The sequence below is a fragment of the Hylobates moloch genome, unplaced genomic scaffold, assembly GCF_009828535.3.
Source record: "Hylobates moloch isolate HMO894 unplaced genomic scaffold, HMol_V3 SCAFFOLD_3, whole genome shotgun sequence".
Lineage (NCBI taxonomy): Eukaryota > Metazoa > Chordata > Mammalia > Primates > Hylobatidae > Hylobates > Hylobates moloch.
In genome coordinates this window covers 91,174,360-91,200,579 of record NW_026652278.1, presented here as the reverse complement: position 1 = coordinate 91,200,579, position 26,220 = coordinate 91,174,360, and the positions used below count along the sequence as shown (strand labels likewise).

The 26,220-nt window shown below is 38.6% G+C and overlaps 1 protein-coding gene across 21 annotated transcripts in view; it reads right to left on the bottom strand.

The window, feature by feature from the left end:
- Positions 1–26,220, bottom strand: part of PARD3 (par-3 family cell polarity regulator) — a 716,537-nt gene that overhangs the window by 400,878 nt on the left and 289,439 nt on the right. For all 21 annotated transcript variants that reach the window (XM_032143706.2, XM_058436553.1, XM_032143743.2 and 18 more), the window contains exon 3: positions 5,594–5,774. In XM_032143706.2, the coding sequence (XP_031999597.1) occupies positions 5,594–5,774 (181 nt within the window). The remainder of the gene's footprint in view (positions 1–5,593; positions 5,775–26,220) is intronic.

The window sequence follows — 26,220 nt, the reverse complement described above, 5'->3', positions numbered from 1 at the left end:
GTCCAAGATCAAGGGGCTGGCATCCGAAGAGGACCTTCTTACTGCATCCTCACATGTAGGAAGGTGGAAGGGAAAGAGAATGAATGCAGCGTCCTCACATGACAAAGCGACAGAGTAACTAACCCCAATACTTCAAGCTCTTTTTATACTAAGTTATTTTTATGCTAAACTCTTTTTATACTAAGAAGTAATTTTTAGTACATATATACAAAGTGATTTCCTCTTCATCTACTATTTGGTTATACAGTGATACCACTCAAACAAAGGATATACAAAATAGATTTCTTTTTTCCTTTGTGACAGAGTCTCTCTCTGTCACTCAGTCTGGTGTGCAGTGGACAATCACAGCTCACTGTAGCCTTGATCTCCCAGGCTCAAGAAATCCTCCTGCCTCAGCCTCCCGAGCCACAGCGAGTGCAGTCACACATCACCATGCCCATCCAATATTTTGATTTTTAACAGAGACGAGGTCCTTTATAAATTACCAGCCCGGGCTGTTAATTTTATCTTTCTGTGAACAGTTTTCCAAATAATAAGCAACTTTATGACTTGAACACCTCCCATTAGGCCACAACTCCCAACACTGTTGTACTAGGGATTACATTTCCAACATGTAAATTTGGGGGGACACATTAAGACCCCAGCAATGATCAGTACCTAGATCCATTATGTCATCAGAAGTTGCAGAATAGTAATATTCCAATGCTATCATTATGTCTTCATTTATTAGCTGAAATACTTACATAAAAAGCAAGTATTTGGATATCCCGTGAAACCACACTACAAGGAAATGCAGAATAGATGACTTATTCCTGCTTTCCTTTATAAGGTTTCCAAATAATAAGGTGGTTCACTGGTAGCCTTCTCCTTGCTTGCTGGCTTCTTTATTATCATTATACACTCATGCATGTATTGCTGTTGCTATCTTTATTGATGCTCCCACTGTCCCACCTTTGGCCAGCAGGAGCATCGTGTTGTCTCCTAGGCCCTCTGGCCCACCCTAGTAATCTTTCATAACTGCCCTATTTTCTGATATGACAGGATGATCCAGGATGATCCTATACATTTCCTGTACAGACTCGCATTCAGGCATTTCTCTAAGAAGCTCTGATCCCCTCAAATGAAAAATACTATTTCCAGAGCATAGTCTGGATTGAGAAATGCTGAGTTACTGGGCTGGTCATTGATTCCAGACCTTTTCTGTGAATATACACAGGAGTTTTTCTTCCCTCCAGGATCCTTTTTTAAAAACTAAAACATATCAGGAATTAATTATAACATGTCTAAACTGAGGACTACCCAATTTTTGTTCATTCTCCTTTAACTTATATCTGTACACTTTTTCTTCTATACTAAGAATACTGGGTACTCAATGACACCAGGAATGAGAGAATTAGAATATTACAATTTCCCATCTCTTTCATCCTGTAATACCCACCCAAAAATCTAAGATTAACAATACCAACAACAAACAGTTTCAGGGTCCATGTCGTTAGGCAGTTCTTTTTTTCCTTAGGATACATCTCCCTTTGTTTGTACAAATTGCTTTGATTTAAAGTTAATTGAAATAGTTACTCTTGTTATATTTAGGCTACCAACTAAAAATATATTTACAGTCAGATATTTCACTTATTTTTTGTTTTTAAAATTAAAATTTATTGTGTATGAATATTAATATTCATTTGAAATGTTTACTGTAAAAATTAAAAATTGATCATTTCATAATTATGTAAAAGATGATATAGCTCCAACCTCAAATATACAGAAGGAAGTAGTATGCATCTAGTTTCTATTTTACTTCCTCCATCCTATTCTCTCCCTTCTCCATAGGTTGGTTAGTTGGTTTGTTTGGAGTCAGAGTCTCATTCTGTCGCCCAGGCTGGAATGCAAGGGCATGATCTCAGCTCACTGCAACCTCCACCTCCTGGGTTCAAGAGATTCTCCATGCCTCAGCCTCCCGAGTAGCTGGGACTACAGGTGTGTGCCACCATGCCCAGGTAATTTTTTTGTATTTTTGGTAGAGACAGTGTTTCACCATGTTGGCCAGGCTGGTCTCGAACTCCTGACATCATGATTCACCCGCCTTGGCCTCCCAAAGTGCTGGGATTACAAGTGTGAGCCACCGTGCTCAGCCTGGATTATCTTACTTAACTTTCTCATTTCTTAAATTTTTATTAACTAGTAATCACATGTTTGTCTTCTAGTTTAAGGGTGTTATTCAGGATATTGTTCAATATACTGGAATCAACAAAATGTTTCTCAAGTTTTAAGTTAACTGCTATTTTGACTACACAAACAATGATGTATTTAATTCAGGGTTTCTAACCATGGCACTACTGACATCTGGGCTGCAGAGTTCTCTGATGTGGGATTGTCCTGTGCTTGTAAGGTATATACCAGTGTCTTTGACCTCTACTCAATGCCCAACTCCACCAGTTGTCACAACCAAAAATATCACCAGACACTGATAAATGTTCCTTGGGGAAAAAACACTTATGTGGTTGAGGAGCAATGATTTAACTAAATCAGAGTTCTCTCTGTATTTTCTACAAAAAAAGCTCAAGGCTAAATTAATGGCAGCTTCTAGGGAAACATAAAAAGACCTCAAGATGAGAATTCTGTGAAAACCATCTAGGCTTTATCTTAATACCCAAACTTCGTATCTATTTTTCTATGGAAAAAAATACATACTCTCTATATATTTTTCTCAATTTCCACCAATTCTTTATGGAACAAAGGGAATGAGTGAATTCATTCATTGGAAAACACAGGAAAGCGACCACTCCTTCTTTAAGGCAAAAATTAGAAATTTATTTATCTGAAAGCCTTTATCAGTCATGTCCCCAATTAGTGTCGATTATCCTTCAATTAAGCAAATCTCTACATATCGTTGGCTTCTTTCTTTTCGTATCTGTAAATAGTTAGACTACTATTCACTACTAACTATAGCTCCTTGATAGCAAGCGCTAGATCTTATTAACTCAACCCTGGACTCACCACCTAGCAGAAGGCATGGCCAATACAGACAAACTCATGTTCTATGTCTGAATGAATGTCATTAATACAGTATGAAAAATCACCTTGACAGGTGACTCGTGTGATACATTACGTTCACATAGTTATGGACCTGTGTATAGCAGATGCTTAACCCAATGCCTGCCAAGATCTGAAAATCTAAACCTTCGCATACCAAAATGAGAATGAGAAAATAAGATTTGCATATTCTCCCACTGGTGGCTGCAAGACAACACATATGCTTCAAATGTAACTTACTTTTCTCAATAAAAACAAGCTAAAAAGAGATATTTGGGGTTTAAAACACCATTTAAATTTTAACACCAGTCAAATGTGGATGGTTATGTGTTAGAAATTTTGTTGAGTCCAGAGGAGTCAAAAGGTAAAAACTGATGGAAAGTATGTCAATCAAATTCATAAATCAACATAAAGAAATTAACCTTTCTTCTGATTTTTTTATGGTGCAGCTATATTAAAGCTACATATTGCTTTAGAAAAGATACAAGTACAATACTACAACAATAACACAACAAAGTTCTGTATTAAAGTATATACATTACAGTGTTATTACTCAAATAAAGACACTATTTTCCAAACTTCTGGTATCTGAATACCTGAACTATTATTTAATTAAAATTTTCCGTGAGTCAAATTTAGGCAGTCTACATTGCATACACAGGATCATTCCAAGCAGATATCCACTAAGTCATAGGCTTAATGAGCTAGTAAAAAATCAACCAGAGTAACTAGTGTACCATCTACACATCATTTTGTATACCCTGTATGGTACATGCCTCACCTTTTGAAAAACACTGCCCAAAGCAAATCCAACGTAAGACTTTTTAAACAGTATATCCTAGTAGTAAACAAAATTGTTTTCACAAAATTAGTTTCTTGCATATGTGCATCAATAAACCTAAATCTCTTGCATATAAAAAATATTCAACTAAAACAATTTATAGATTCTGTTCCACCCCAAGTATCCTTGGAAACATTTGTCGTCGTATCTGAGTCCGATCTTGTCTGGATGATAGAAAGCAATTGTAGGAAGTTGTTAGCACTGGTCTGTAGCTGCACGCAACCCTCTAGAGTATCACTTACATATCCCGTCTTGAACTACACCTTCTAAATTCTCTACACTCTGTATGGCACACTTGTCCTGTGGGTTCTAATGGGCTAACAGATCTCTAACTGTTAAACTGCTCTTCTTTCCTTGTTCTCTTTATATACACCTTCAAGGGACAATAGAAGCAGAAGTAGTCTGTAAACATCTAGAAGCAAATTGCCAAATTACTACAGATTGCTATCAATGCAAAAAACGGGAATTAGGATGCATTTTTAGAAGAATAATTATACATTCTAAATATTATCTACCTATATTCCATATCCTAATTATATATATATTTATTAACATATATTATTACCCATGTATTTATAAAGATCTACTGAAGACTACCAATCAGTAAATACATGTAAGACCCAAATTTTCTACCTGAAAAAACTGAAGTGTTTCCAAACAGATGTACCTAAAAAAATAAATAATTCTTTTTTTTTGTTTTTTTTCCTTTTCTCACTCTGTTGCCCAGCCTGGAGTGCAGTGGAACAATCTCAGCTCACTGCAACCTCCACCTCCAAACTCCAATTGTTCAAGCAATTCTCCTGTCTCAGCTTCCCAAGTAGCTGGGATTACAGGCACCTGCCACCACGCCTGGCTAATTTTTGTATCTTTAGTAGAAACGGGGTTTCACCATGTTAGCCAGGCTGGTCTCAAACTCCTGACCTCAGGTGATCCGCCCACTTCAGCCTCCCAAAGTGCTGGGATTATAAGCATAAGCCACCTTGCCCAGCCAAAAAATCTTTTAAGCTTATACATTTATTGAAATTGATCTTCTAACTCTTAACAATTGCTCAATTACAAGATTATACAACTACGAACACTAAATATTTGTAGCAAAAATACCTGACTTTTATGAGTACCTTCCAAGAATGGCTAACAGAACTCTTCAGGCAAGTATCCTGGATCTGGAATACCCAAGGTCCTAGGATTCCTCATATAGGACTCACTATGTCCATATTCCCCCTCCCTAAGGAGGTATTCTAATCACTGCTCTCCCAAACCCCTGAAGATGACTTTGACATGGAGGTCTCTTCTTCCCCAGCTCTTCAGATAAAGTTCAAATAATATAAATGATGGCTGTAACAGAGTTGACTGCAATGAATGACGCCATGTTTTGTTTCAATGCAAAGCTCTTTGGTCATTTCTACTTGTTCTAGCATTCAGATAAATATATGGAAAGGAAAATCCAAATAATTTAACTTGAACTATTGTCCTTATTTACAGTTAGCGAGTCATGGAAAGTCTACTAGTTGAAAGTAAAGTAAGCCTAATCTATTACAATGTAAAGAACTGCCTACTTCTCTTGCAAAGGACATTTGTCTGGGTCCTAAACTTAATTTTTGAAAAAAAAAAAAAAAAACAGGTAATTAATTCCATTTATAGGGTCATGGATGAATAACAAAAGTTGGTATTCCTGTAAATTAAGATGCAATGTGAAGAGAAGAAAGAGCTTTCACTTACTTGCTCGAAGGACTGAAGGTGTGACCTCAATTTCACTTGTTGCTTGGTAAGGCTGAAAAGCTGAGACATTGTTGGTGCCAAGCTCACTACCAAATATCTCTGGGCTCTGGGTACCCGTGGAACTGGCACTGGTGCCATCACCTCCATGATGTGGATCCTGCTCATCAAACACTGCTACCAGCTAGAAATGAAAGGTAAATGTGCACTTATAAATAAAGGCACTTAATTTACTACCAAAATTTTGTACTATTTTGACATAATTCTATCGTGCAAAAACAGATATAAATGACCCTAAAATGGTAAGTTTTAGGAAGAAAAACCTCAAAGAAACAGTGTTTCCCTAAATTTTGATGCTTTACTTGTATAATTCTAAGTCATACATTTCATATTCAAAAGTCTATGGGTGAAAAAATAATAAAATTGTTTGCTATCACAGCATGCTAAGTCAGGGATAGATATAAATCTTCTTAAAAATATAGGATATACATTTAAATGGAAAAGAAAAATGCAAAAGAGTGTGTGTGTATATATATGAGTACACATATATATCTGTGTGTGTGAGTACACACATGGTATGAACTACTATTCACATAAAAAGGGGATATTAAAAACTAAACATGTATCTTCTCATTTGTGCGTAAGATACATGCTAAAGAAAAACTGTCATACAAATATTTATTCTAGTTAGTAAACTTCTCTCTTTAGCAGTTCTTACTCTACTACACCCCCCCCACACACACACACACACGAAGAATGAACAAATGAGTGCAAATATTTTTGATAATGAAAGCAGATGTTTTCACAGTCAGAAACAGAAGTTACAGAGAAGAAAAAGCTAGAATAAACTGATGTTCAGAATGGAATCCAGGATATCAGTATGAGCTCAGTTTTTGTTTGTTTGTTTTGTTTTGAGATGGAGACTCCCTGAGACGCCCAGGCTGGAATGCAATGGCACAATTTCGGCTCACTGCAACCTCTACTTCCTGGGTTCAAGTGATTCTCCTGCCTCAGCCTCCCAAATAGCTGGGATTACAAGCGTATGCCACCACACCCAGACAATTTTTGTATTTTTGGTAGAGACAAGGTTCCACCATATTGGCCAGGCCAGTCTCAAACTTCTGACCTCAAGTCATCTGCCCGCCTCAGCCTCCCAAAGTGCTGGGATTACAGGCGTGAGCCACCGCTCCTGGCCAAACTCATAGTTTCTATAAGTACATAGTTAGGTAAATACACAGACAAATGGGTAAGTATACCAACAAATGTTAATGAATGTGTGAGTATAAAGAGTTCCCAGCTCTGTCCACACAGAGATCCTAGAAACAACGGCATCCCCAGTGCCACTGAGCATGCCTAGTACCCAGATCATGGTTTCTAATACCATTCTCCAATTAATGAACAAGGGCTCCTTGAAAAGTGGTTGATTTCAGGGCTGTGGTCAGGGAAACACGTGGTAAGCCTGGAATGCCTTGTGATGTCAAAAAGGGGTACTCAAAAATGATGAAAGCACATCAAAGGGAAGCAGGTGTCAACCTGAAGGGGCTCCCAACGGACAAAGCTGAGACAACTTATGAACTAAAGAAATCATACTGGCAGTGGATCATTATCCAAAGAATAAACTAAAGACTAAAATCCATGAGTCCATAATGATATAAATAATTGAACAAATAAATGGTAGAGAATAAACAGCTGTTCCCTGCTGTAGCATTCCAAATAATAAATAGAAGGAAAGATGGCAACAGAAATCATCATTAGGCAACCTCCACAGTAAAAATTGTTCAGGTAAAACCTACTAATAGATGCTAACATTAATGGGTGTGAATATGATAATAAACAGGATATTTGCATAGCTCAAAATGTCTCCCCAGGAGAGTCATTTTGACTAAAAAGCAAAACAGTAATATCGTTGAAGTGGAGAAACCTGGCAGCCACTGCTGTACCCAGGTTAACGTCATTTATAGTAAGATGTAGCAATATCACGTACCATCTGATAAAATGCACTGGGAAGTATATAACATTACTTTTGTGGTATTCTTGCCAAAAATGTATAACGTCCATCTAATTGTGAGGAAACATCAGACAAACCCAAATTGAGGGATATTCTGAAACATAAATAAGGCTCTCCAGAAGTATCAACGGTCATGTAAGTAAAAGAAAGAATGAGGAGAATGAAGAAATTGTGCAAACTGGAGGAGTCTGAGGAAGAATGAGAACTACATGCAGTGGGAGGATAGAAAAAGGGCATTACCGAAAAAATAGGCACAATTCTAATAAGCTCTGATTAGTTGACAGTACTGACTCAGTGTGAGTTTCTTTCTTTTGATAATTGTTCTATGATTATGTAAAATGTTAACATTAGGGATAGATGAAGCATATACGGAAATACTCTGTAACTATTATTCCAACTTTTCTGAAGCATAAAATTATTTCAAATTAAAAATTTTAAATGTTATAATATTTTAAAAAGCTATAAAAATAAAAATTGACTCTGTCTTCTTATAACTAATACAGTTCTTAAAATGCTAATATACTTCTTCTTATAAATCCCAAAGCGTAGGCCAGGCGTGGTGGCTCACGCCTGTAATCCCAGCACTTTGGGAGGCCTAGGCAGGCGGATCACTTGAGGTCAGGAGTTCAAGACCAGCCTGGCCAACATGATGAAACCCATCTCTACCAAAAACATAAAAAACTAGCCGGGTGTAGTGGCACACATCTGTAATCCCAGCTACTCGGGAGACTGAGGCAGGAGAACTGCTTGAACCCAGTTCAAGAAGGTGGAGGGTGCAGTGAGCCGAGATCCTGCCACTGCATTCCAGCCTGGGAAACAGAGCAAGACTCCATCTCAAAAATAAAATTAAAATAACATAACATAACATAACATAACATAACATAACATAGAAAATAAATCCCAAAGAGTAAAAAACTTCTAAGGATCCACAATGGCTGTCACCTTGGAGATTCACCCTTCAATCCCACACCTAGCAACTCAGCTTTGCCTTCCAAGAAAAGAACCATGACTGGAACCAAAATGAACCCCTCTCCTGCCTCCAATCCAAGCTTTTTCAAGGCTAATACTTGTCTCCGGTCAAAAACAGAAACGCGAATGTACAGAATATGAGTAGGACTCATAATTACAATCCTCATTTTATAAATGGCTTTTCATTTTGAACAAATGCTATTTCCATGAACATTTATATATCATCGATCCATTTATCACCGACACAACGAAGAAAACCATTGTACAGTCACAAAGAGACAGGAAGCTCAGAAACCTGCTGACGTATAGATAGAATCAGCTGATTAAACAATCTGGAAGAACCAGAACCAGGGTTCATACCATACCAGGGTAACTGGTATGAAGAAATCACAGTAGGATGAATAATTGGGCCACTCAACCTTATAATGAACAATATAAATCGGAAAAGAAGTCCTTAATAGTTACAAAAAAAATGGAAAGGTATGCATACATATACACCAAAATATCCATATATAGTAAAACCAGTTTGTTTATCTGACAGTGACTGGCAAATGTCTGCCTGTATAAGAGACACAGACATTCCACTAAATTAGGGGTCAATCGGCAAACTTTTTCTGAAAAGAATAAGACAGTAAATATTTTTGGAGCTGTGGTCCGTACTGTCTCTTTCATAAGTACTCTACTCACCAATTATAGTATGAAAGAGAACCCATAGACAATATAAAAACAAATGATTGTGACTACATTTGAATGAAATTTTATTTATAAAATAAACAGGCCAAATTTGGCCCATGGTCCCTAGTTTGACAACCCAGCCCAAGTATAATGCCAACCTTTCTAGTAACATGCAATTTTAGTTTCAGTTTGAGCAATAAAACTAAAAGTCAAGGTACCTCTGTAGCCCAAAAAAACTAAAAATACTCATTTCAAGCTCTGCATGAGGATTTTGTATTGCTACACTTGATTTTAATATCATCATACTTTTCATAAGGTGTGTGGCTTAATATGCATTTTGAAGATATTAAGTTTTGACATTTTGGTGCTTAATTGGAAGCAAATGAAATTCATGTTTTGTTATTAACTTTTCACAATGATGTGTTCTCTCAAGAATCGAATCCTTTCTGCAAACTGAAAATGGAGATTGAAAATTACAAAGAACAAGTCTTTAAATGCCACACATGATGGAAGAGCTTATACATATATATTAGTTTCAATAATTATCTCCAGCATTTTTAGAAAACATTATACAATCACAGTTGGTGATTTGCAATATGCCAATAACGTACAATTCTACAGCTTTCTTTTAAACCAAAATTTAAGTGCCAGGTCCGGATATGAAATAATTTTGTGTTAAATTGGGAAAGATATATAATTTTAGAAAATCTACTCTATAAGAATACATATAGTAACACAGCCAAAAAAAAAAAAAAAAAAAAAAGGTGGGGGAGAACCTTCACAAAAAAACTCCGTATTAAAAATCTCTATCATGTCCTTCAAAAAGTAAAGGAAAAGTCTTTTAAATTTGTGAAATGCTACTCAAATTCTAATTTAACAGATGGAATCTTCACTGCTGTCTACAAAGTAGACCATTTTGAAAGTTCATTTTTTCCTTGCAATAATTATTAATCTCTCTTCTGTCCCATTCATCTATCAAGTCTCCATGAGAAAAGACAGGCAGAATTTGAATAACACCTAAAATAGCCCCAGTATAAATAAACTCTAAACATTGTCACCCACTTTCCCCTACCTCAGGACAAGTCACTTTAACCATGAAACATCAGAATCTCCCAACAGAAAACTTGTTATAGAAACATCACACAGAAATGCTTATAAAACCCTTGGATCTAGGGAAGTCCCTTTAATAGGTAAAATTAAGACCTGAAAGCTCACAACTGCATGTAGTAAAGTGGCTAACAGCAATAGAGAATCAGAGAAAGCTACATTCAAAGCCAGCTCTGACCTTATTTTTTGGGTAGCTGTTGGTAAATCCAGTGGCCTCTCTAACATCTCCAGACCTTACTCTCCTCATTTGGAAAAGAGGATGGTGGTTGTGGGTAGACAGAATAATGGTCTCCCCAAAGTTACCCACGTCCAAACTCCTGGAACCAGTGAATGTTACCTTCTAAGGTAAAAGGGACTTTGCAGACAGGATGGAGGTTAAGAACCTTAAAATGGAAAGATTATCCTTCATTATCCAGGTACAGCCCCATCTAATTACCTAAGTCTGGAAAAATGGAGAGCCACGCCTGGCTGCGGCCAGAGAGAGATGTGATGATGGCCAGAGAAACACTACACTGCCCACCTTGAAGATGAACAAAGGGAGTCATGAGCCAAGGAAAGTGATCAGCATTTAGAAGGCAAGGACATGGATTCTCCCCTAGAGCCTCAAGAAAGGAGCATGGTTAACACGTTGATTTTACAGCATTCCGACCCATGTCAGCCTTCTACCAAGCAGAATTGCCAGGTAATGAATTTGCATTGTTTTCAGCCACTTATGCCTGCTCTGACAGATGTGGGACAAATAAAGAGATAAGGTATACAACTTCCAGAACACAATAAGCACGTTTACTATGAGCTTTTATTAAATTATATTGTGACGGTTGATAAATATGTTCTACTTTTGTAAATATGAGAATTAGTTTCAAGAGTAAAGAAGACTGATGCAAAGCTCAATTGCTGTGTCTTGGATCTACACAGGAATAGTAAGGGGAAAAAGAACACGGAAAGAAGACAACATGCTAGAAAATGCATGTTCAACATAGATATGGCACAAAATGAAGACCTTCCACAGACGCTCTACATCCTCCTCTAGAGGGCCCCACAGAAACACAAAGTCGTTTTTATTATTTCACTTAACAGGAAGCAAAGCTGAGGCTCAGAGACTAGCATATAAATAAATACAGAATAAATTTGAGATGGGAAATCAAGTCAAAGATCCTATTTTCTCCAAATCTTCCTGCTCTGGAGCATCTAACATATCCACAGCACAGGCCACTGGCAGGCTACAAACTAAGATTATCTGCAGGCCTCTGAATAGGATTCTGTTCATTTTTGATTAATCAAACGTAATAACCTGCCTTTACCAAATTAATGCAATTTTGATGACACCACTTAAAATTTTTCTGAACATATCTGAGGGTAATGAAGATCATCACAGACAATTCATCCTGCTGATGCCATCACTCAGTCTTAACCAGAGGGCTTAAAAGGATCAAAGAACTTGCAGATTCTACCCTCATACAGGAAAATGAAAGCTGATTTAAGCCAAGTCTAAGTGAAATCTCAAAGACCTCTAGGTTCAAACTCCACACACCCTGAGAAGCCATTTGATTGTGACACTCTGTGAGCGATCTCTCACTTTCCATTGCTTTCTTCATGTATAAGCTAAACATATCCAGGGAAAGTCAATTATGATGGGTGTCATTGGATACTCAATGTCAATATATGGAATTGTTTTCCTATGAAATAAAGACTTTTAATTCTTTTAAAAAGGCATCATATTTTGGCCCTGGATAAAGTACAAAACATGTTGGAGAATACTAGAAACAAGAATAAACTTGAAGATGCCTCCATGACCCTCTCTTCATCTAAGAAACATGAGCAGCCTCCATGAGTCAAGCCACATCCAGCGGCTTAGTCAACAAGAAGCAAGACACAGAAAGTGCGTGTTTGAGAGACGGCAGGGAGATGTCATGGGCAGATGTGCTTATAAAGAATGTGACAGAAGAGAATAGAAAGAAAATTCAGCAGATATGGGAGAACTACAGCACAATGCAATAAATTTCAAAAACTTAACAATAAAACTAAAGGAGGTAGAGATACATGCATTTTTTAAGTTTGAAGTGAGGCTGTTCCATGATGTATAATTCTAAACTATCACTAATTGAAAAATCACTTTTCCTCTCCATAGTTTATAAATTATAGATTTCTATAATTAGGATCATACCTATCAATACATTTAAATTCTTCTGCCCTTTCACTCAAGGATGTCCAAAAAATTATAAATTAGATCAAGTATTTGAGTTTCTGATTCCCCTTTTTCTATCTCTTATTTTTTTTTAAGATTTCATTTACACTTGTCTCCCATAAAGCACACTTGATAACCTGCAGCACTTACATAAAAGAAAAACTAACCAAACACTAACATGCTTGTGTAGATTATCACAGTGTATTATCCAACATAAGAAAGGGAGCCAAATGAGATCAATCTTTAATAAAGCCATTTCCAACAAAATATCATGCAGGAGAGGGCAGAACATTTCCGCTGCTTCCTGAACAACTCAGGAGGCCACCACCATCATAAGCTTCTATCTGTCAATTGCCAAAGGGAGACCTATCCCACAAGAGCTAATGCCATCCTTTAAGAAGAAAGTATTTCTTGAACACTCATGCCTAATAGAGATATTCCACTGCATCTGGAAACCACAGTGAAAGATATTCACCTATGATACTCCCCAGCCCTGATGCTTCCATTTCAGAGCTGAAATTTAATTCTGTTGTCCCTCAGGGTGACACAGTCTATCACCCACTGAGCCTTCTGACTAATTAGATTCCCAATTTAAGACTTATGTTCAACTAATAGCCTTGAGTATGTCAACCACAAACCACAATGAAAATATGCAAATTTGTATAGCCATCAGCTAACTGATCCACCTGCCAAATATGATATAAACCCCTCTTGCTCTACTCTCTATCATGAGTGCCACTGTTACACTGGTACCCACCCACGAGGTTACAACTACATTACACTACTGCTTAAGTATTAATAAAAAGTAAGATAGCACAGTAAGACAGAACAAAATAATTCTGAAATGGGCTAATCACATACAGATAGGTTGACTCCAAACTGGAGGAAGTGGCACGAGTTGTGATTTTATCATGAACACATGCAGTGTTCCGTCAAAGAGAACATGGTAAGACTGGCAAATGGGCAAGATGAATAATCTCAGAAGCAAATGCAATGATGTAGTAACTAATTATTATGTAGACACAACAAAAAGGGAACTAAAAATCAATTTGTAAGCTTTCTGATGACTGCATTTACTTTAATGACACAGAGACAATACTAAATCCTTAATCATTCTCTGAGCCTTACTTGCTAGCATGGTTCATTAAAAACTCATTTAAATAGAGCTAGTGTTTAACTGGACGAGTAAGCAAAAGGATATATTTGAACCAATGATGTTTTGTAATCATAGTAATACAAACTATACCAATAAAAACTCGCTACAGAACAAGAATCTCAAGCTTGCCATTGGAAAACTTTAAATGTTACGCATGCAAGATTAATTCCACACTTCATCAGCATTTTAAGAAGTGTATATACTGTCTGATAAAAAAGACCCAAAACTTAGAAAGGAACACTAAAATACCATGAGCACATTAAAGACTAGCGAATGTTCCTACTGGCTAAGCCAAGAATGGCAAAATGTGGGTAGACTTTCACCTACACAGTACCAGGAAACTCGACCTCAAACCCGTCTCAGGCTCTAGCCCCATGGTTTGTGATATTAGAGCAGTTCCTCACCTATGGGTATATGTTCCAGCCTTGCCACTCTGCCAACCTTCCAACATATCTAAGAGGGAGCAACATGGAAACAGGGGTCAACAGCATGGTGTTCTAATCTGTGAACAATTTAGCTTGACAATTCATATGTTTACGTGTATCCAGAAATGCCTCCATTAACAAATGATAAACAAGAGAATCCCTCAATAGTAACTCTTTAAATTAACAACATAGTCTGCAGTAGGGATTTTGCTTAAAAGAAAAAAAAAAAAGATTTTTTTTTTCCTAAGAGGCGTGAGCCTCTGTGCCCGGCCAAAATATTTTTATTAATCAAAAGTCCACCAGGCATGGTGGGTCATGCCTGTAATTCCAGCACTTTGGGAGGTGGAGGTAGGTAGATCATGAGGTCAAGAGATGGAGACCATCCTGGCCAACATGGTGAAACCTCGTCTCTACTAAAAATACAAAAATTAGCTGGGCGTGGTGGCATACACCTGTAGTCTCAGCTATTCGGGAGGCTGAGGCAGGGGAATCGCTTGAACCTGGGAGATGGAGGTTGCAGTGAGCCGAGATCGCACCACTGCACTTCAGCCTGGTGGCAGAGAGAGACTCCGTCTCAAAAAAACAAACAAACAAACAAACAAAAAAAAAAAGAAAAACAGTCCAACATCATGTAAGAAATAGATAGGTCTTAATGAGATAAACCAAAACCTCTCTCTCTTTCTCTCATACACAGACACACACACAGCCTCTCTAAACTGTAATTAAAAGACAACCACCACCAAAACCCACAGCACCAATCACAATGTTAAACATTACTGAGCAAGCAACTGGAGGTGAGATACTTTCCACCTTCTTCCTGCTCTCCACAAAACACCACTCCCTTCACTCTCAGGCATAAGTCAAATCCTGAAATTTCCCCCAGTCCCTACGCTGTAATAGTCCCAGGGCATGAAAAGCTGCCAATGTGAATGCATAACCCAGAAACACAGCAGGACAGTTACGACCAGGCAGGAGCATGCCCTGCTCTCCTGCTCCTCTGAATGTCTGCCTCCATTGGTGAGTCCACAAAAACAGAGCTGAGATCCTTAGTTAGGAAGGCCCTTTCTAGTCTTCCAGAGCTGAGATCCTTAGTTAGGAAGGCCCTTTCTTTCTAGTCTTTTTACCTCTTCAGCTAGCTGGATAGAGTAAACCAGGGCCGGGTTCCATGGGTGGGGAGACCTTGTCTCCATACCCACACACCACCCTCAAACCCTCCTCCTGCCGTGCCACCAGCAAGTTACGAATGTCTAGATGCAGGGAAAGTAGGAGTCCCACTTAAGTTACAACGGCCTCCTCCTACCAACTTGTACCATTGAGCTCCCTGCTACAGTTCATATCCAGAGTCGTCAGAAACAAGGGTAATTCCGTTTCTACCATCAAGCAACACCATCTCACAGAACCGAGACATTCCCTCGCTGGGCTTCCTTAACCCATCCATTCCATTGTTGAACTTGTAAAAAAATGACTCATCACTAAAATGTCTTGCCATTCAAATCTGGTAAACTTTATACTTTATTTTTTGGCAATCAGTAGTGGAAAACTTTTCATTCTAAAATAGAAGCTTGAAGGATCACTTCCTTAGTCCTAAATTTTGCAAATTATATTTAAAATGAGAAGCACCAGAAAAGAAAACTTGGCTGTGGCTTTGGCCAATCAATCAGAACTGGGAAGCAGTTAAGCAATTTGCACAAAGTCATGGAAAACTTCTCCGCACAATGTTAGGTCTAGAGATGATGAAGCAGGGGCCAGCACATCACCAGCCCTGGCATTTAAAGACAAGATGGTATTTCCAACTCTAAGAACTAGCCTTGTTTCCAAGGCAACCTGCCCTTTGTATAGGGGACTCACTTGGGAGTTCATAATCCCTTTACCTGCTGACTTCACAATTTGAACAAGACCCTCAGCGATGACTTAGCTTCCATCTAAAAGCATCACAAGAAAAATTGAGAGCAGTTTAACTACTTTAAAGGAAGAAAGGAATTCAGATGATTCTATGAAGACACAGGCTGGAGTGGGGAGGGCAGATAGAGAAGAAAAAAGTGGTTCAGAAAAAAAGAAAAAAGTAGAACTAGGAGTTGCTGCTTAACAGTGATTTATTTTCAAATTAAGATATATCAAACCCACTACTTCTGTTCACTTCAAGTTCTGAATGAAAGTCCAGGTGAAAATGACACACAATGAAAACCTCGAATTCATTCTGACAACCACAAACCAATATTAGCAAAAGATCAAGGTTCAATAAATTTGTTTTGTAAAATGTAAGGCTAATGTTACAGTACAAAATGACTTTCAGTTTAATTTGCATGCAAAAAGGAAGGGTGTGATTTTTAAATATCCACCCAGGGGCACAGATGAAAAACTTCATTTTCTGACTCCTTTTTTGCTACTCTCATTATTTCAACACTTTCTACAAAGGAGAGATAACTGTGTCCTTGACATTAGCCTAAATTATCTTCAGTATGCAATACAATACTGATTAAATTAGGCTCATTTTAATCAACTGGCAGATTTATTCAAAAAGTAACTAAATAATAAAATTCTTTTTATCAACTCTTCATTAGTATAACCTGTTTAGCAATGTTTTTAAAAAATTGAACACAGAATAAATATTAATTGTGTGCCGATCTTTTCACCCCCATATTTGACAGATAAAAGAAATAACTTGCAAGTTAAATATTTCCCCCAATCCACAAATTGCTTTAATACTGAAATTTAATGCCAATCTTCTGGAAGGTAAATACTAGTGCCATCTAATGGACTTACTCAAGCACAAAGAGTTTAGAAATTTTAAGTTTTAAAGAAAATCTATTCTAAGGAAAGCCAAAGCCTCTACTTGCCTTCATTTGCTTCCCAAGACAACATCCACACAAGTGACCCAGAATAATGGAGATAGAGACACTTTATCCTGCGGTTTGCCAGGAACTCCACTCATTCTACTACCACAAGGTTGCTAATCATGAATGAGCTCAAGATGAGTCAGCCTCAAAGAAACAACTCACCAGCTGCGTGCCCCTCGGTAACTTCTTCACTTCTCTGGCCTCAGTAGTGATAGGTTTTGTTTTGCTTTGTTTTGTTTTCCCCATAAATTTCATTTGATTATGACAAATTGCTTAGGATGCTTCCTGTAAGTAGCAAGTTTTTAAGAAATGTTACTAATATTTGAGAAAGTTTCAAGAGACTGAGGTAATCAAGAGGGGAAGATGAAAGACAACTAAGTTAAGCCATATAAACTTTATCCTGAAAACTGCGGGGGTGTCATTAAGACACAGTTTAATTTGCATTTATTCTGCACGAGGTTTCAAGGGGTATAGAGAAGGACTAGGAGGGTAAACACTTGTAGCTCATTAGTCCAATAATGAGGAAGTCATGAGGGCCAAGGCTAATGGAAAGGTGGTGAAAAGACAATCAGGATGTATAATTATTCAAATGCAGAATGGAGACTTATTTAAAAGGACTTGGTATGTGGTGGATGGGTGCCATTATGAAGGAAAATGACAGATTTTAGGTGTCTAGGTTTGTGATTTGGGTGGTTGGGCAGAGGACAGGCACAAGGACAAACAAAGAGAAAAGATGCATTCAGTTACAGGGAAAACTATCTCATGCTCTCACCCAGTTCCTGGGACACAACTGGAGATGGGAGTCCATGGTACAAAAAAGAGTTCGAGGCTAACTACTTGTAATTGGGTACTGTCCACACTTAGGTACAATTGAAGCCACAGGTTTCATCCAATCTGAATGCGGATCACCCACGGAAATCAGAACCCAAACCTGGGTAACTGCTGAGATTGCAGGTTCCTCTTCCCTTCCTCCAAATCACTTTCAAAGGATTTTGAGAACTGACTAAAGAATATAAATAAAATCAAGGAAACAGGGTTTCACAAAACTAGGGAAAGAAAAGTAGCATGGAATAGCTGGATCGGCAGTACTCAAAACCACAAGGAGGCCCATGAACTCTTTCTCTAACAAGAACACATGTGCACTATTAACTCCGGTGCTACTAAACAGGTGACCCCTGAACAATGCAGGAGTTGGATCCCCAGTACACAACACCACAAGGAGGCCCATGAGCTCTTTCTCTAACAATGACACATGTGCATTATCACCCCAGTGCTATTAAACAGGTGACCCTAGAAAAATGCAGGGATGCAAACCCCCCACACAGTCAAAATCTGAGTATAACTTTTGACTCCCCAAGAAGTTAACTACCAAAGCCTACTGTTGACTGGAAGCCTAGCCACTATCATGAAACAGTTAACACCTATTTTGTGTGTTATATGTATTCCACACTGAATTCTTACAATAAAGTAAACCTAGAGAAATGAAAATGTTATTAAGAAAATCACAAGGCAAAGAATATATTTTTTTTTACTTTACTTTTTTTTTTTTTTTTTTGAGATGGAGTCTTGTTCTGTCACCCAGGCTGGAGCGCAGTGGTGCAATCTTGGCTCACTGCAACCTCCACCTCCCAGGTTCAAGCCAATTCCCCTGCCTCAGCCTCCTGAGAAGCTGGGATTACAGGTGTGCACCACCAAGCCCGGCTAATTTTTGTATTTTTAGTAGAGACAGGGTTTCGCAATGTTGACCAGGCTGGTCTCAAACTCCTGACCTCAAGTGATCCTCCTGCCTCAGCCTCCCGAAGTGCTGGGATTATAGGCCTAAGCCACCGTGCCTGGCAGAAAATATATTTAATAATCATTAAGTGGAAGTGGACCATCATAAAGGTCTTCATCGTCATCATCTTCATGAGGAAGAAGACGAGGGGTTGGTCTTGCTGTCTCAGGGGTGGCAGAGGCAGAAGAGGTGGAGAAGGTGGAAAGGGAGGCAGGAGAGACAGGCACCTCTGTGTAACTTTACAGAAATACATCACAATTTCTGACTTTTTGTGTTTTTCTTTTCTCTAAAAATATTTCCATACAATACCAACCCTTCTTCCACTGTTCGATTTAATTACAGTACACGTATCAAGGAAGGGTCCATATTATAAAAGAAGTCAAAAATAGTCTTGAATAATCAGAACCCTTCTGTCAGATGGTGTAATTTCAGTTTTTTGGCACTGCTTCGTCTCTGTCTTCTTCCGCATGATCAAGCACTGGTTCGGAAATACTCATCTCCATCAAGTTATTTTCTATTAATTCCTAAGCTGTGGTATCTATGAGCTCCTGAATTTCTCTGAGACTGTTATCTTGAAGTTCTTCATCCCCCACTTTTTTGGCCATATCCACAATCTCTTTAATGATTTCCTTGACTGGCTTTGTTGTCAATTTTGTGAAGTCATTCACAATATCTGGACCCAATTGTCTCCAGCAAGAATTTGTTATTTGGGATTCACTGGCTTTCAAGGTATTTATATCACAAGGAAGGCATTTTCATTGGTAATTCTTCCAGACCTTCATAACAATGTTCTATCAGTGTTCCCTTCCATAGTAACGACCATCCTTTCCAAAGGGTACTGTGTGTAATGAGCCTTACAGGTCTAAATTAGAGCCATTGTGTTTGAGGCAACTAGACTACTTCAATGCCTTGAACTCCTGGGGTTCTGGGTAGCCAGGGGCATTGGTCAGTATCAAAAGAACTTTAAAAGGTGACAGGCCCTTACTGGCAAGGTACTTCCTGTCTTCAGAGACAAAGGATCAATAGAACAATCTGGAAAAGTGTTCCCAGTGTCCAGGCCTTTATGTTGTGCAGTCAAAAGACTGGCAGCTGGTGTTTATCTTTTCCTTTCAAGGCTCAGGGGTTAGCAGCTTTCTAGATGAGGGCAGTCCTGATTGCCTCTGCTCAATACAATGGAGTTAGCCTATCTCTTCTGGACTTAAATCTTAGTGCTTGATCCTTTTCCTTACTAATAAATATCTTTTGTTGGCATTTTTTCCAGCACTTCTGTCTGCATTAAAACCTTGTTTAGGCAGACACTCTTTCTCCTCAATGATTGTGCATCTGGAAACTCATCTGCTGCCTCTTGGTTGGCAGAAGTTATTAATGCTTCTGTTAGCTGAACATTTTTTTTAAGCCAAGCCTCTTTAAAAAATTTTAAAAATCAAACCATCCTTTGCTGGCATTAAATTCTCCAGCTTTAAATCCTTCACCTTCTTGTTGCTTTAACTTGTCATGTAATGACATTACTTTTTCTCAAATCATATTAGTCAATAGGTGCTTTTCCTTTAACCATCCTGCATCCACATAAAAGCCGCATTTTCAATATGAGATGAAAAGGTACTTCACAAAAGTACAAGGTTTTGTGCCTGCTGGCATACCTGCAGCAATGGCTTCAGGAATTTCCTTTCTTGTTTTTTATAATGGTCCCTACACTGGATTCATTTATCTTGACGTTGTGGGCAACTGTAGCAGCTGCAGACTTCAATCTATGGTACATATCAACTCTTTGTTGTAATGTCATGACTTTCCTTTTTTGGGAGCATTTCCAGCATCACTAGTGGCACTTCATATGGGTCCCTTGGTGTTATTCAAGGTTTACAGTTTCATATTAAACATGATGAAAAATGCATGAGAACCAAGAGCAATTACTTTTTATTGTGATATGCAATTTCCTGGGAAGACAAATTGCTCACAAGGAGATGATGAGCATCACACTTCACATTAAGCAGACACGCACAACACTCGAGCTCACTGCAAGTAACAACAGGAGGGGGCTATGATATTACTACAGTAGTACAGTCTGTGCTACAGTTAATTTTATGCAGTTACGATTTAATACTGCATCTTTATGGTTACTTACATTTCTCTCAACTGTGAATGGCACCATGTATGCTCTGCGTATATGTACGTTTTGATAAATTTTAACTTCTTATAATAGATTTTTGTATATTTTATGGTTGTAAGTGACAGGATATCTATATATATTTTACACATTCATGACATATTTTTAATTTTTTTTCCTTATCTCACTACATAGTTCATCTAAAATTTTTAATATGCCAAATCTCCAAAAAATTTTCCAATATACTTACTGAAAAAGATCCATGCATATGTATACCCAAGCAGTTCAAACACAAGTTGTTCAAGGGTCAACTATACTTTTGTAACTATTATTTCTGAGTAGACAACTTTGCACTAGCTTATAAGGCTGGGCTCATCACGTGTTTTCTTTATATTTATTCTTTTGTTCACACCATGTGCCCGCTATGTGCCACATGGTGTGAACTGCGTGAAGTGCTCCTTATAGAACACTTTGTAAATCTAAGAAAGCTACAAATAAACTTTCTCCATAAAAACATGCACAGAGTTGTTTCGTTCTGGATATACTTTTGGCAGATTCATAGATCCTTGCTCTATGAGAAATTAGAAGAAAAAATACATTTTCTAACATTCACTTAAATATCAATGAGCATTTCCTCAATTCTATTACATCACTCTGACACTACAAAGTTACATATTAGCAGAGTGTGAATTTCTTCTGAATATCTAACTCTATTTTTACACTGAAAGATCTCTTCCAGTTGTTCTACTCCATTTTTCTACCTTATGATACAGTCATGTCACTTAACGACAGGGATACATTCTGAGCAATAAATGGTTAGGTGATTTCATTGTTGTGTGAACATCGTAGAGTATATTACATAAACCTGAAGGTATAGCCTATTACACACCTAAGCTATTATGTTACAGCCTATTTGCTCCTAGGATACAAACCTGTACAAGATGTCACTGTACTGAATGCCCTATGCAACTGAAACACAATGGGTATTTGTACATCTAAACGTATCTAACCGAAGAAAAAGTACAATAAGAATATGGGATTATAATCTTATGGGACCATCATCCTATATGCAATGCAATATTGACCAAAATACTGTTATTCAGTAAATGACTGTATAAATGTTCAAAGGCAGAACCTAAAAGTAAGCAATGTTTTAAGTACACCTGGACATAAAGATGGGAGCAATAGACACTGAACATTACTAGAAGGGGGAGGAAGGGAAAAGGGCATGCACTGAAAAACTACCTACTGGGTACTATGCTCACTACCTGGGTAGCGGGATCATCTATACCCCAAACCTCAACATAACGCAATATATCCATGCAACAAACCTGCACATGTATCTCCTGAATCCAAAATAAAAGTTGAAAATATTTTTTTTTAAAAAAGCAATATTCAATCACTCTATATCAACTATAAGAGAATTATAACATGAAAATATCAAAAATATGATTGCAGGCAGGGCGCGGTGGCTCACACCTATAATCCCAGAACTTTGGGGGCCAAGGCAGGCAGATCACTTGAGCTCAGGAGTTTGTGACCAGCCTGGCCAACATGGTGAAACCCCATCTCTACTAAAAAATACAAAAATTAGCCAGGCGTGGTGACACATACCTGTAATCCCAGCTACTCAGGAGGCTGAGAGGAGAATCACTTGAACCTGGGAGGCGGAGGTTACAGTAAGCCGAGATCGCGCCACTGCACTCCAGCCTGAGCGACAGAGCAAGACTCCGTCTCAAAAAAAAAAAAAAAAAGACCCAGAAGGAATGTGAATGCTGTGGAAACGCAGACAGGAGGAGTCTGTCTGGGTCAAGTCAATGGAAAGAGTTGAGTTCCACTCCAAAGGATGGGTGTGCCTCTCAGGCTGAAGAGCAGCAGGAGAAATTTGAGGGGGCAGCCCTGGAGGTCAGAAGACAAAGATTCAAATCCACACATTTTCACTGACTAGTGGGTGACATTGAATGGGTCACATGAGCCCTCAGTGCCTCAGTTTCTATTCATCTAATAAATGAAGAGGGCTACAATGCCAACCACAGGAAGTTGCCATAAACTTCCGAGGTCATTATAAGCAAATGTGCCTGTATATGTACAGTAAACAAAATCACAGGCACAAAGCAAGTGAGCCCAAGGTCCAGCTGCAGAACAGTGGGGGCAGTGGTTGATGTTGTTGTTGCTATCATTAGAATCATCCTATTTTAGGGCCAGGCATGGTGGCTCACACCTGTAATCCTAGCACTTTGGGAGGCCGAGGTTGGGGGATCACTTGAGGTCAGGAATTCAAGACTAGCCTGGCCAACATGGCAAAACCATGTCTCTACTAAAAAATACAAAAATTAGCCAAGCATGATGGTGCATGCCTGTCATCTCAGCTTCTCAGGAGGCTGAGGCAGGGGAATTTCTTGAAGCTGGGAGGCAGACGTTGCAGTGGGCCAAGATCATGCCACTGCACTCCAGCCCGGGCGACAGAGCAAGACCTTGTCTCAAAAAATGAATCATCCTATTTTGTTTATTTTGCAGACAAACTGTAGTCCTGTGCAGGATACCCAGGATTTAAGAATAATATTAAGTGCAACAAAAAAATTATGTAACAATCTACATAAAACTCTGTATAAGTAGCTGCTTTGAATATTCCCACGTTTTAATCCCCATATGTCTTGAGGAACTATATTGGCATGGGTAGAAGCAGGAAGAGATTAGGAGAATGGAAAGAAGAAATTCTTCTAACACATTAGCAAAAAGTGTTAAGTATTGGGGAAAAGATCAAAGGGCTTATCGTCATCAGAGAATGCTGTCTTGGTGTGCCTGAAAATCCCCCATCTACGACACAAAGGGAAACAAGGAAATCAAAACGGATACCAGACAGTTCATGCAATGAGACGAGAGTATTCCAGCATCTTCCATGACCAAGAAGAGTAACACGAATTAAAACAGAGCAACATTAAAGTAAGACAGGTTTTGGGGTTTTGTTTTGTTTTGTTTTTTGAGACAGTCTCACTCTGTGGCCCAGGCTAGAGTGCAGTGGTGCAATCTCAGCTCACCGCAACCTCCATCTCCCAGGCTCAAGTGATTCTCCTGCCTCAGCTGGGATTACAGGCGTGCACCATTACCACCTGGCTAATTTTTGTATTTTAATAGAGACAGGGTTTCACCATGTTGGCCAGGCTGATCTTGAACTCCTGACATCAGGTGGTCCACCAGCCTCAGCCTCCCAAAGTGCTGGGATTACAGGCATGAGCCACCCTGCCTGGCCAAGACAGTTTTAAATTAATGTTTAGCCCACAATTATCTTTAAAAAAAAATTTAGGCTTTAAAAAGCCAAATCTGATTATAATTAACTCCCTGTCAATGCTCAAAATTTTGTTGGTACAAAAATGCTTTTCCTTCAAAGACAGTAAACTTACTGGACAAACACCCGAGCTGGTTTTTAGTAATAAATCTAGTCAGTACTGTTATTAATAGTGTTGTTAAAAAACTGAGAATGAGAGTGTATTCTGTCCATCAAGAGCTGATAAAACATTCCAAAAATAATCCCAAGTTCTTCACCACTGATTCATCACCAATTCAAAACTCTCGTTGAAAAACTTTGGTGTCTCTCCCACCATTCACCTTGACCTCTACTTAACACCTACACTTCCACATATTGGAGCCACTGGTAGGACTTCAGTATAACAACAAAAAAAAAAAATTAGAATATTCTAAGAGTTTTACTCACTCCCTCAAATATGCATATAAAAAGTACTTAAATCATTTAATGTTGTTATATCTTCAAATCTACAGTGATGACAGTGACTTCACTGAACAGAAGAAAATTTGGAGAAAAACTAAGGCTCCATTAAAATCACCCCAAACATCTATGAAAGAAGTAACACAGTGCTAGCAGTACTGCTTTAAATACCAACATGTTTCAAAGACTGTAAATAATATGTCAAGTATCCAAGTGGGAAAAGGCCTAAGCTCTTTTATCTTTAATCTCTCAGTTTTCTAAAAACACTATTTAAAGGCCGGGCGCGGTGGCTCACGCTTGTAATCCCAGCACTTTGGGAGGCCGAGGCGGGCGGATCACGAGGTCAGGAGATCGAGACCACAGTGAAACCCCGTCTCTACTAAAAATACAAAAAAAAAAAAAATTAGCCGGGCGTGGTGGCGGGCGCCTGTAGTCCCAGCTACTCGGAGAGGCTGAGGCAGGAGAATGGCGTGAACCCGGGAGGCAGAGCTTGCAGTGAGCCAAGATTGCGCCACTGCACTCCAGCCTGGGTGACAGAGCGAGACTCCGTCTCAAAAAAAAAAAAAAAAAAAAAAAAACACTATTTAAAACCTATATAAAGATATTACAAGGAAATACAGTACTGAATCATTATTTCCCAAAAACCATCACATTTTCTTGTAGAAGGTCCTGAAAACATCTCACAATCTTTAGTGTGGACAGTGTCCACACCAGAATACAATCACCAGTGTGAAATCTTGAATTATGGTTCTCACCATTCTTGGTTGAACCTTTGCAGTGGTACTTCCTGTCCCTTTGGGTTGGCACAGTGGCCTTGACTCATCACCCTGCTCTTCTAAGCAGAAGTCAACACAGTCAACACCTTGGATGGGACATAATTAATTTAAAACATTAACTGTATTCATGACCAAAAGACTGAAAGAAAAAGTGATGAGCCCTCTAGGTGGGTCATTGAGCAAAAGAAAAATTAGGGCTTCAGTGATAAACTTAATTGGGGTCAAAGTTAGAAATATAACAGGAAGCAACTTCTAAGTTTTGTTTTTCTGTTAAAAGACAAGGTCTTGCTCTGTCATCCTGGCTGCAGTGCAATGGTTGTAACTAAACTCACTGCAACCTCAAACTCCTGGACTCAAACGATCCTCCCACCTCAGCCTCCAGAGTAGCTTTGACTACAGGTGCATGTCACCACACCTGGCTTATGTTTTAATTTTCTGTAGAGACAGGGTCTTAATGTATTGCCTAGGCTGATGTCAAAATTCCTGGCCTCAGGTGATCCTCCCACCTTGGCCTCCCAAAGCACTGGGATGAGCCACCACGTCTGGCCCGTATTCTAACTTTTTGATTCCTTCTCTTGAAGACCTAGTCAATTCTGAATTGAGTTATATTCTGGGTAAAGAAAATAAAGAAAAAAATGAAAAAACAATTTCTGGTGAAGAATGAGAGAGCCAATGACACAGAAGGAAATAAGAGCAGTACTACAAGAGGAGCAACCAGGATGCATCTGCCAAAGCCAAGGAGACACTGAGTGTTCACAGATTTGAAGTCCAACCAACCCAGACCTTGACTACACTGGGGTCCTACACTTCCCACTAACAACTTTATCTCTGCAACCACAGAAATTACTAGAAATGTCTTAATGTCCCAGGAACTGGAAGCCACTCTGACA